At 56.2% G+C, this 12204-nt stretch overlaps 1 protein-coding gene across 5 annotated transcripts in view; it reads right to left on the bottom strand.

The window, feature by feature from the left end:
• Positions 1-12204, bottom strand: part of LOC105180868 (neurogenic protein mastermind) — a 94729-nt gene that overhangs the window by 61726 nt on the left and 20799 nt on the right. For 4 of the 5 annotated variants that reach the window (XM_025306078.1, XM_025306084.1, XM_025306085.1 and 1 more), the window contains exon 2: positions 3583-5379. In XM_025306078.1, coding sequence (XP_025161863.1) covers positions 3583-5379 — 1797 coding nt within the window. The remainder of the gene's footprint in view (positions 1-3582; positions 5380-12204) is intronic. The other variant, XM_025306082.1, reaches the window with a different exon arrangement.

The following is a 12204-nucleotide window of genomic DNA, read 5'->3' as shown; positions in this document are numbered from 1 at the left end:
TTTCACGCGAGCAAGAAGCGGCCGCCGGGCGAGCCGACGCGCGCGAAGCATCTCACGAGCGCGAGAGAGCCGCCGCCGCCGCGGCTCGATCGCGTGGTCGTGTTTTCAACTGCGCTCTCAATTGCTCAATATTGCAGAGCGGAGCGCGCGCACGCGCTGAGCGGCGCTGATATGCGCTCGCGAGGGCCGCGGAGCGTTGAGCTGACGACGAAGGCTGCCGTGTTTCCGTGCGACTCGGCCGAGAGAGCTTCTCTCGCGAGTGATTAATTACGGCCGCGCGCTCCGGTCTCATTATCTATTGTATCGTATGCCGAATCTCACGGCGATCCCGTCAAGCCCGGCGTCCAATGCAGTCAATGATGATGTTCACGTAATATCGTATCCCGCAACGACGGGTTTTGCACCACCGACGAGAGAGAGAGAGAGAGAGAGAGAGAGAGAGAGAGAGAGAGAGAGAAGGGGAGGGGAGGGAAGAGCGATGCATGACGTTTGAAGCCACGAAGCTCGCGCGCCTCGGACGGGCGAGAATGGAAAAGCCGTAGCGGCATGGCCGCTGGCAAAAATGGAAATCGACGGCAGGATCGAGCACGGGAAAGCAGAAGCTCTCTCCCGCGGGCAAGGATGAGCCGCGAGAGAATGGCGGTGCCGGGCGGTTAAAGGAGGAGGCGTCGTCGTGCGCCACGGCGCATTGAGATGCAAATACCCAGGCAGCGCGGGCTAACGTGATTTACGAGGGGCGAGCGTGCTCGCTCTATCTCTCTCTATCTCTCTCTCTCTCTCTCTCTCTCTCTCTCTCTCTCTCTCTCTCTCTCTCTCTCTCTCTCTCTTCGTACGCGCGCGCGCAACCCTCGTAGGAGAGCGTTCCCGAGTCCAAATCCGTTCGCTGGGAGACGAGCAGATAAGATCTGTCCTCCGCCTCCGCCGCCGTCACAATGGTCCACGGATTTTATAGCGACGAGGTGGTCGGTCGGTCGGTCGGTCGGTCGGTACGATTTTCCGCCGGTCAGCAAGTCCCCCGGATTGGCGTGAAAGAGACGCGCGCATGGCTGACCCTGCGAGTTTCTAACGACTCCGCCGCCGCCGCCGCCGCCGCCGCTGCCGCCGACGATCCGGCCGAATTGCGGCTTGCTCTCGGGGTCTCTCGCGTGTCCCGAGATAATGAAGGCGCGGGCGTAGCCTGTCGGTTCATGTTATGAGGATACCCGCCGATCGCTACCGTTAGCGATCTTTCAAACGACCAGCTGAAATATCTCGGAGGGTTTTCCGAATAACGGAGGATTTCCCTTCGAGAAATCGCTGAAAACGTGTCGGCCTTGGGGAGCTTTGAAGTACCATTGAACGCGTCAGAGTGATCCTCCTCTTACTTGGCCGTACGGTGTCTTTCGCACGGATCGACGGCATCGTTGCGAAACAACCGTCGCGGCGACGGCGGCGACGTCGCGTGCGTATTGTCACGAGCGCAGCCTCGCGACTACCACTCGGAGCGTATTGACGCGGATTGCAGGCGCAGGTTAAATCGAGCAGACGGCGGTGGCGTCGCGACGCCGGCTGTGCGCGGCCGCGGCAACCCCTCGCTGCGCGCCCCGCGCCACCCCGTGCCGCCCCGCCGCCGCCCGGAAGCGTCGGGGGAGGGCGAGAACGGGAGAGAGGGAGGGTGGTCTGGCGAGAGGGAAAATTTATAAAGAGGGGTCGAGGCGGGAGGAACGAGAGAGACTACTTGTTGCGCGTCGCGGCGCCCCCGTGACGCCGGCGCTCCCGCCCGCCCCCCGCAAGCCCGTGTCGCGTCTCATCGACGACCAACGCCGACGCCGACGCCGACGCCGCCACCGCCGCCACCGCCGCCGACGCCGCCGCTAACGACGCCCCGCGATGCCGCCGACAAAAATAGACGCGCGCGTCGTCACGGCGCAACAGATATCACTCGGCTCGGTCCCTCGAGTAGCTCGGCTACTTCGCTCTCTCGCGGTCTGATCGCCGCGATACGCGTCGATTGGCAGTCCGACCGACCCAAAGAGAGAGAGAGAGGGGGGAGGAGGGAGGTAGAGGAGATTAGCGCAAGCTATGTCGAAACTTGGAAGCTCGATGCAAATTCCATTCCCAGCGAGGAGAGTATTCCTTCGAAAGAGCGAGAGAAAGAGAGAGAGAGAGAGAGAGAGAGAGAGAGAGAGAGAGAGAGAGAGAGAGAGAGAGAGAGAGAGAGAGAGAGAGAGAGAGAGAGAGAGAGAGAGAGAGAGAGAGAGCTTCACGCTAACTCGAGGATAACTCTATCTGTTTAACTCAGAGAAAAATTAAACGCATGCTGTCGAAAGAAAAGAATCGAGCAAAAAGAACCGATCGCGAGGTTGCGTCAATTTCGTTGCGTAAATTGCAATAAATTGCGAGTTGAGCGGGGCAAAAATCAAGGCAAATGTGCCCACGGTGGAATGGCGAAATTCAGTCAACGATGGGACGACGAGTATGAAACGCGTAGGTGTATCAACCGCGGTAAAAGGTCGAGCCGTCGGTATAAATAATTTTGCCGCTGGTGAAAGATTGAATAAATCTCACGCTAAAATACGGTACAAACTATATACGGGTCGACTTTATCATCCCACGAGATTCAAATTTTCAGCAACGGGGGAGCAGAAGAGGGCAATGGCTGCAGCTTTAATTTTTAATATACCGTACACACATGTGTGTTTTGTTAATCTCCTCATCTTCACTATAACACCAAACTGAAACTGAACACGGCTAAATATATGGCCGAAGCATTCCGCGCGAATACAACGACGAATCAATCGCAAAGGTCTAGGCAGAGCGACAAGTATGTACCGGGTGTTTTGGAACGCCGAGTATCACAGCGCGTTGTCGACGGGTGAATCGGCGTTTCTCACATCTTGTACATGCCGAGCCGTTATTGTATGAATAATAATCATTATATATTTGTTTGATTTTGTGTTGGGGCCATAACGGCTTTATGGACCTCCAATTCAGTTTTATGACGAAACGGAACGCTACACCACGTCAATAATATGTTAACCCTCTGCGGACGAATGCCGCCGTTACGGCGGATCACGACCTTTTTTTCTCAAGTCGAATGGCGTTGCTACAGCGGCAAACAAATGACAAAAGTCAATGTGAAGTTTAATCAACCTTTTGCTTGTCATCGGTGTATTATATGCTAATATATATATATATATATATATATATATATATACCATGTTCAATTATTATCAATAAAATTTTCACAAAGCAATACAACATATCTCTTTTGATCCCTTTATTGTAATATTTAAGTCTATAATGTCTTGTTTTGTATAGAAAATGTATTTGAACCACCGGGAATCAGAGTCGAGGCAGTCGAAGGACTCGTCCGCAAAGGATTAACATATTCGGTGCCGAGCGTTTTCGCGCGACTTTCGATTCGGACCATTTGATATTTTGACTAAGGACATATGTTATTGTAAAATATTTCATTGATCGATAAGTAACTAACCTGTGTAGAGTTGTTATCATATCGTGGAACGAGTTAATATTCAAGCGGCAAGTGGCCGTCAGCGAACACGAAGAAAAGACACGTGCATATTCCAACACTGCACTTACCTGTATCTGATGCGCAGGATTGTTGATGTGCAACTGCTGCGCCTGGTTGATTTGCAGAGTGGAAGTGCCGGGTCCCGAGGGCGGTCGCGGCGGCGTGGAGTTGTTGAAGGGTCCCTGCGAGCTCGTCTGGTTGGGCCCGCCAGTCTGCGATCCCCTAGGCGGCAACGGATATTGCGGGCTACCGTGGTTCGGCATCGGCCCCGGACTGTTGTTGTACGGCGAATATGGCTGCTTGTAGCCGCCGCTGGGTCCGAGCATGCCGGGCTTACCTCCGCTGGCCGGCTGAGGCCTCTTCATGTCAGCTAGACCTGTGGTGAACTGGCTCTGCGAGCCTACGAACATGTCGCTCGTCTGCTGACTCTGGAAGTTCGGCGTCGCGTTGTTCTTGTGATAGGTGGCGGCTCCAGTGGCCGGCTGAGCTTGGCCGGCGGCTGGAACCGCGCTCCCAGGACTACCGAGATAGTCCGACGTACCGCCAAACTGCGAGAATTCAGCGTAAGGAGATCTCGCGGTCGAGCCGCGGGCTGCAGCCGCCGCGGCCGCCGCCGCCGTGTGGTTGTAGCCGCCGAGGCCCAGTTGCTGACTCTTGTGCTGATGTTGCTCGGCCATTTGCTTGAGGGTCTGGGCGGCAGGGCTCATCTCGGACTTGAAGTCCAGGCCGCTGTAAGAGAGCCTCGCCGGCGAGTATTGCGACGAGGCTAGACCCCCCGGGCTCGCGTTGGCCGGCATGGCGTTGCCGTTGTTGCTGTTATTGGCGTTATTGCTGACGCCGTTGTTCGCGCCGTTGTTGTGCTGGGCTTGTTGTTGCTGATGAATCGCGTCCTTGTCGTCCTCCATCTTGATCTGCCCGTTGTTCATCAGAGGGTTGTTGCCGTTATTGCTGTTGGCGCTGTTGACGGCTGCGACTGTGGCCACGGATACGGTATTGCCCGGCAAAGTGTCGACTGTCTTATCCTCAAAGTCGAAGTCCTTCATGAATTCCGGATGGAAATCCGAAATCTCGGAGATGAGATCCTTGAACGTGTCCGAGTTAATTATCTCATCCCCGGTATCATCCCCAATGAACTCGGGGAAACCAGTGAAACTGGAGGTCGCGCCGTTGGCTGCGGCGTCCTTCTCCAGCGCAGCTGCACACTGCTCCAGGTCGACGAAGTCGTTTTCTAACCCCGGTTCCTGTTTACACTCGACGAGGTTTCCGATGTCGACACAACCGATTCCGCCGCCACCGCCGCCGCCGCCGCCGCCGCCGCCGCCGCCGCCGCCGCCGCCGCCGCCAGTAGGTCCGCCGGCGGTACCACCAGCACCTGGTCCTGCTGCGCCGGCACCACCGCCGCCAACCTGCGTCCGACTGCTAGCCGAAGACGGCGTGTCAGGGCCGGCTTTCGGCGAGGAGGACGCGTTCAGCAAGTCACTCTTCACGGACGCGTTCGTTAGCGCTTTCACAGTCACGTTCGTGGATATCTGCTGGGCCTGCGAGTTCGCTGTCGAGGCGGTAAACTCCAGTTGCTGGACTATCTCTACGGAGAACTTGGTGAGACCTTCATTCGCGCCACTGCTGCCTCCGCCACCGCCACCGCCGGCTGTAGGCCCTGTCGAGTTCGCACCGGCGCCACCAGGCTGATGTTGACCGTGACCGTGATGTGGTCCGCCGCTACCTCCGGAACCTGGACCTTGCTGATGTTGGTGCTGAGCTTGTGTGCACTGAAGTTTCACCGGTGGTTCACCGAAGCCGCCGTCGCCTCCGCCGCCGCTTGCTGGCTCCAAATCCTCGGCCGTCCGCTTCAGAAATTTCTGCTGCTGAAACGAGAAGAAGCGGAAGGCGCTGAGTCGTCGGCCAATCTCGCTGACTGTGATGGGTCGCAAAAGAGCGTGTCAATGCCTGCCAGCGATAGGAAAACATTCGGGAGATATTCCTTCCGCACATTCCGTCCGATTGAGTTTTACGACTTGACCCCGCGCGCGCAGCCGACTCTTCGTTTCGTTGATGCACTTTGCGCCTTTCCTCCGTGTACTTCGTGTACAACTCGCCGGTTTCTCCGCCATTACGCGAGCGCAATTAGTAATATCGATCATCCCCCCGGCCGACCCGCCGGGCCGGCGAGGAAACCGCGACGAGAGATCGACGCTCCTAAAGGCCGGCGCTTTTTCTGCGCTGCGGCAAGCTCGTCGTCGACGAGCGAGCGGGCTATTTAATTCCGCCAGCCGGCGTCGCCGAGCTCGGTTCCAGCTCGGCTTTTTCCGCGATTAACCCGGGCAGTTTCTCACCGTACCTGTCAATACTCGCGACGCTTTTTCAGCCGCTGTCTTTGTACGAGCCGCCGACGGCCGTCCGCGAAGGGCTGTTTTGTTTAGCGGCGAGCCGGCGGCCCCGACGCGCCTCGTAAATCTTGGCGAACGACTCGCCACCCCTTCCCCCTCCCCACCTTTATCTCTCTGTCTCGAATCAAAGGACCGCTGGCACGTGACTGTATGCGCGACCACCCGCGCCCAAGCGGGCACCCAAATGCCTCATCCTCATCGATCGCGCGCGACCAAGCGCGCCGTCTTTCATTTATTATTACGTTATCTCGATAACACTCGTGATGCGCGGTTATCAGCGCGACCGATGAATCTGATAAACCCCCGACAAGTTTCGATACTCGACGACGTGCGGCTCGTCCGCTCGGTCGATCGATCAATCCCCTATAATTGAGGCAGCACTCCTGAATAACCGAAACGCGAAAGGAAAACTCGAGGTGATTAGCGTTGTTTCTCAAGGACGAAGCCGCTTAAGAGAATCGCTACGGGCGGCGCTGCCTCGTCGATGGGGTTCCTGTCTTCCAGAGAGGGAGAAAGAGAGAGAGAGAGAGAGAGAGAGAGATTTCCGAGTCGGCGACCCTGTTTTCGGCCGGGCAAACAAATTCACAGCGGTGAGAGGCGGAGGGGTGCGGGCTAGCGGCGCGGGGGGGGGGAGGGGGTGAGAGATTGGAAAAAGTTTTTCCGGGGTGCGGTCGCGAGAGCGCTTCAGCGAGATGCACACACGGCCACCGGCGCGCCGGTGTGCGCGCGTGCGTCGGTTTATATCTATACATTTGTCATGATTTGAACCGGGATAACCTCCCGTTTCATCCGAAAATCGATAATACGTATTACCCTCTAATAGAGAATCGGCCGCTCTACGTTTCCCTCCGCTTTTCCCAACCATCCCCCATCCCCCCGCCTCTGCCTTCCTTTCCTTCCTTCCTTCCCTCCCTCCCTCCCTCCCCCCTCCCTCCCTCCCTCCTACCCGAGACCTCGTTCCCTCGTCCGAGCTCGAATAATCTCGCGTCTTCCGCAGATGTAATACGATATTCCGTCAAGCTTCTCTCCTTCAGACGCGGCATTCTGCCGCCAATCGCAGAACCAGCGGCGCGCGCCCGCCGTCGTCGTAAAGGTGGATGACGTTTCTTCGCTGCCGTCCTCCCCTTTTACGTTTCGGGGAATGAAGCACATTATGGTAGGCATAAAGGGAAATGAACTCCCCTGCCGCAGCCCCGCTCTCTCTCTCTCTCTCTCTCTCTCTCTCTCTCTCTCTCTCTCTCTCTCTCTCTCTCTCTCTCTCTCTCTCTGTCTCTCTCTCTCTCTCTGTCTCTCTCTTTCAATGATGATGAAATTGTAAGACGGTTCGTATCAAGGAAAACCACGGCTCTCTCACCGAGAGAACCGTATCGATCGCACGTTGGCGATGATTTATGCGCTAACCACTGGTTAAAATATTCCGCGGATACTGACGATTAATCAATTAGTGATAGAATACAATTTTCTTGATCGCTTTAGCAGTATGGTGTAAGACAATCGGTTGTTACGACGGAACGCTCGGGTGATTTACGACTGTCAGTCGTTAGTTGCTCAGATAATGATAAAGCGGAAGCGCATAAAGAGAGCGGAACAGATTATAAAATTTAAATATCTTATGCGCACGTCAAAACAAGAGAAATTCTTTGTATTCGCTGCAACGTGTAATTCGTTTCTTTCCGACATTCTCTCCTTCGAGCAGCGGAATCGCGCTTTCAGTCGCACATTTCTCGTTAGCTTCACCTCAAATTATGTCCGACGTCAAAGTCAAGTCCGAGAAGAAGATGCTCGACCTTCCGTTTCCTCCGCGGAAAAATTAACAATCACCCTCATCGGGAACGCGGCGATCTCAGCTTTCGCGTGCAATTTGTTTCACGTCTCTACGACTTTTCTACGCGGAGATAGCGACGAGCGAACTAGAAGCGTTCAACGGGGACCGAGGCCCGGCGAAGACGACATCGCGCGCGCCGCTCGCACATTCGACCGAACGCATCGGCGGAGAAGGGAGAACGAGCGCACTACAATGCAGTGGGAGCGCGACGCCGCGCGGCGCGGCGCAAGCGGTCGGTCACTTTCAAAGCGGCGGCAGCCGCCTTGAAAATCCTCCGGCTCTTTAAACATCTGTATCTCGGGGAAAAATTCACGTAAGAGCATGAAACGTCATTCTTCACGGCCATGCATGCCGCATGGCCGTTCACACTCGTCGCATATGCTGTCGTCGTGACACGCGTCCGCCTGCACAATTGCGACACATGGTGCGCCGGAGAGACGCTAAAATCATCAGGATAATATATTGCACGAACACGGAGAGGGTAGGATAAATGTTTATCGCGTCAAGAACAAGGGGCTATGCGTTTACACATCTCGATCGGAAAATTTCGCACGGAGATTCCCGCGCAATCTGTCAATTTCACGCCAAATGCCACGCGCGATTTCGACGACGCCTCAATCGGTATTATACGACGAACGTCAAAAACATTGGCAAACGGAAACGAACGAGCAAACCGAATTTTTTCTTTTATAATTGAATATTCCTGTTTTGATATATTCCTCATCCAAGTGCTGAACTTAGTGGGATACGGAATACATTTTGAATAAATCCGAAGCTTATGACAAACTTGTGACAGACCGATAGATGAATAAATTTACGGAATACTTGAAAAACAATGTTCCCGTTGCGTGCGTTATTTAACGCGTTGCATTTAACGCGACTGACTCGCGGATTCTCCCCTCAAAATCGATATTCACGACACGTAAAAAAGAATGTAGATATGCTCACTGGAGTCCTCTCTCAGCTTATTACTTGGACACCGCCGTTAAAATCGCTCTAAATACGCGCGTGCGGCCGATCGCGCAGTATTACCCATCGGTAACACAGATTTGCGCGCAGGCAAGTAGCAACGGACGCTAGACGGTGGATGAGAAAAGGTTTCGGTCGGGCAAAGCTCTCTCTTTCTTCCTTGCGCGCACGCGAGAAGCAATTTCACGGGACGCAAGGTGCGCCGGGGGTTGGCAGATAACGGCGTGGCCGAGAGCCCTCGGCTCGCGTCGATATTGCACTTCGCTCGCCTCCCCCCTCCCCGCGCCTCTTATGCAGCGCTCCGCTCCGCGGCTTTGGTGTCGGGCGCAAAAAAAAAAAAAAAAAAAGATACTCTAAACCACGTTACGTCCAACTAATTACTTCCTGCGCGCGCTGCGTCGCGTCGCGTCGCGTGCGCTCAGGAAGTCTCGCGAGGCAAGGACGTGCGGGACCGAGGCAAGGACCTTTCTCCCGATTCGACGCGGGTCAAAGCCGACATTTGCCGGCGGATTAAAGCGCGGATCCGTATCAAAACGCGCATTAACGGCCCGTTCAACGATACGCTGGAAAGGCAAAGTTGCAAAAAGCAGCAGCGAGGCTTTCACCAGCTGTGCGTCTCTCGCGCGTTCTCGCCCGATCATTTGCCGCGGTTCGAAAGAAGCGGCCCGTTGATCGCGCACGCTGCTGCCTGTTTGCCGATGCGTCCAGCGCGCATCGCTTTAATCGCCGGGCGAACAATGGCACTTGATCGCGTTGCTCGCCGGCGAGAAGAGGAAAGTTTCCCGTGCGTGTTCCGCATCGCGCGCGCTAATCGCGGAGACATCGATCGCCAATGAGATTTCATTCGTTAGGTAACACGTGTTTCGTAATAAATTGCGAAAAAAGTCGACGTCGTCTCCTTCCCGGCCCGCCGTCGTCCGCGAACGACGCTCGGCCGACTGAGAGCGCTCAGCGGCCAGAAATTAATACGCAATCAGGAGAATTAACGGAGGGAGGAAGCGACCGGATCCCATCGAGGGAGAAACCAACAGCCCCGGGTTGCGCATCGCGAGCGTACACACGTCGTTACGCAGTTCGCCGCAGCGCGTGCTTCGCGCGGGGGAGAGACCAATCTCGCCGCCTCCCTATCCTCCGCCGCTTCTCCCGCGCGAAATCGCTTAACGACCCTCGCGACTGCCTCGCGATTCTCGACGTTATCGCTACTTCGCCCGGAAATGATCCATTCGCGCTCTCGCTTCCTCTGCTTCTCTCTCCCGCGACGCGACGCGAGAGAGAACAGGCAAGCGTTTCAACCCTTTCCGTGTACCCTCGCTGAGCGGTCCGTTATTAACGACGCGTGTGTAGCCGCGCTCTCTCTCTCTCTCTCTCTCTCTCTCTCTCTCTCTCTCTCTCTCTCTCTCTCTCTCTCGCTCGCTCTCGATGAGCCACGAAGGAGAGCAATGCCAGCCGATTAGCCGACGTATGAAGCAACGCGATGCTCCGAATTCGCCGAGGACATGTGGAAAGGCGAAGGAGAAAACACCATCGCGTCCGCGTCTGGACAGAGTTCCTTCGCGCCGTGCTCTCCTTACGTAATAGCGTGGGAATGCGGCCGCGAGCGAGTCCGCGGAAAGGGCAGTTCGGCTAGTACCTTATTAACTCTCCTGCATTCATACGCCGTTCTTCCCCCGTCAATTTCTAATGAAAGTTCATTCCCGAGCACTTCCCCGCCGCGCTCGGGGCCGGGGGCCGGGGCCCAAGCGGGTTCTCTCTCTCTCTCTCTCTCTCTCTCTCTCTCTCTCTCTCTCTCTCTCTCTCTCTCTCTCTCTCTCTCTCTCGCGCGCGCGCGCGCGCGTCACCATGCGCGCTTTCTTCGGCCGATCGGAATGGTCACCGCCTTCCTCTTGCAAGCCGCACACAACGCGGCTCTCGCGGGCTGAGGGCCCGAGGGCTCGCGGTCAGGGCACACGCGAGAAGGCCGGCTTAATTCGTGAAAGCGACGTCCATGGCGTCTCTAAAGGCGGAAGACACGCTGCTGCTGCTGCTGCTGGGCCGCTCTTTAACGCCGGCCCCACTTGGCTACGTAATCGTTGGGACGGCGGCATGTTGCGCCACGATTAAGTCGCGAATGAGTCAGCCGTCTGGAATTGGCGTGCGGCGAGAATTCGTGTCGTGTCGGCGTCGGCGTCGCCCGGTATCGTACGATATCGCGCCCGAGAGCGATCTCCTCGTCCCTGCTTCTTCATTTCGCCGCTCGGCCCCGCTTGTCATCCTCGCCACCCGACGAGCGCCGCCGCGATCGCGCGTGGCCCCGGTTCCGATAGATTTTCCAGCGCTCGCGAATGTTAACTTCCTCTCATTGTATTCGCTTCTGCCCGATATAACCAACGACCAAGCACAAGAATAGAGATATTTCGCGGCTATTATACATTCGAGTTTCGCTTTCATGTTAATCAGACGCGGAGATATTGTAATGCGATGAGTCAATCAGTCAATGCGATGAGTCAATCAGGAGCGCGAGCCGCTCGATCATTTCTCGTCGTTCCAAAGCGCGTCTCTCGAGCGTGTTTTGGCGCTATTACCGCCGTCGGCACAAGTCCGAGCGGCTCCATTATTTCCCACCTCCATTTCCTCGCTTTTTACGAACACGAACGCATTCTTTACGCCGCTGGTCGGCGCGACCTGACAAATCGAACGTCGCGAATTTCGGCGCGACCGTGTGACGACGACGACGACGACGACGACGACGACGACGACGACGACGACGACGACGACGACGATGACGACGAGTGTCCCGAGATACGAAGCGTGTCACTAACCTTGACGTGTGTGCGAGCACACGATGTGTGTGTATGTGTGTGTGTGTGTGAGCGGATACACCGGTTTATTGAGCGTTACATTTCGTTAACAACACTCTCGCCAGCGTCGCCGCGACTGTTAACACGACCTAAATATCGTCGGCCGACGAGAACGATGTCTCGCGACGCGGCCGTCTCCTCGCTAAGCGGCGATCCCCGCTTTTCGTGCTCGTCGACTACTTTCCTTCGTCATGTTTATCGCTTCCGGCCCTGCTCGAGCGAACAACGGAGCAGAGTCCGCCGGACTTTTCGAGGCCGCGTTTTCGCTCTTCTCTCGGAGACGAGCGATGCGCGCGCGCGCGCGCTCTCTCAGCTCTCGCAGCTCGCGACATGACGGCGAGACGAGGAAGAATCACATGAAAATCGTGCCGTAAGAAAAGACCCGCCTTAAGCGAGAGATCTGAATACAGCTGGCGAGAGCGCGAAGGGGAAATTTCAGGCCTTCAGCGCTTCGCCGTTCTCCTCGTGCGAGCTCTCCGCGATTAGCTCCGGCATGGCGGAATCGTAATCTCTATGCCAAGCGATAGGCGCACTCGCCGCTTCTTGTGCAACGTTACGCCATTTACGTAATCGCCGTTTCCAGGATAAAAGCTACCGCGCCGCGCGCGCACGGTATTCGTTCGGATCGCGTTCTCCTCCTCCCGCCGCGGCCGGCGCGCGAAGCCGCGCATC

The sequence above is a fragment of the Harpegnathos saltator genome, unplaced genomic scaffold, assembly GCF_003227715.2.
Source record: "Harpegnathos saltator strain DR-91 unplaced genomic scaffold, Hsal_v8.6 scaffold122, whole genome shotgun sequence".
Lineage (NCBI taxonomy): Eukaryota > Metazoa > Arthropoda > Insecta > Hymenoptera > Formicidae > Harpegnathos > Harpegnathos saltator.
The sequence above is the reverse complement of the archived record's forward strand: the minus strand, read 5'-3'. Positions and strand labels throughout refer to the sequence as shown.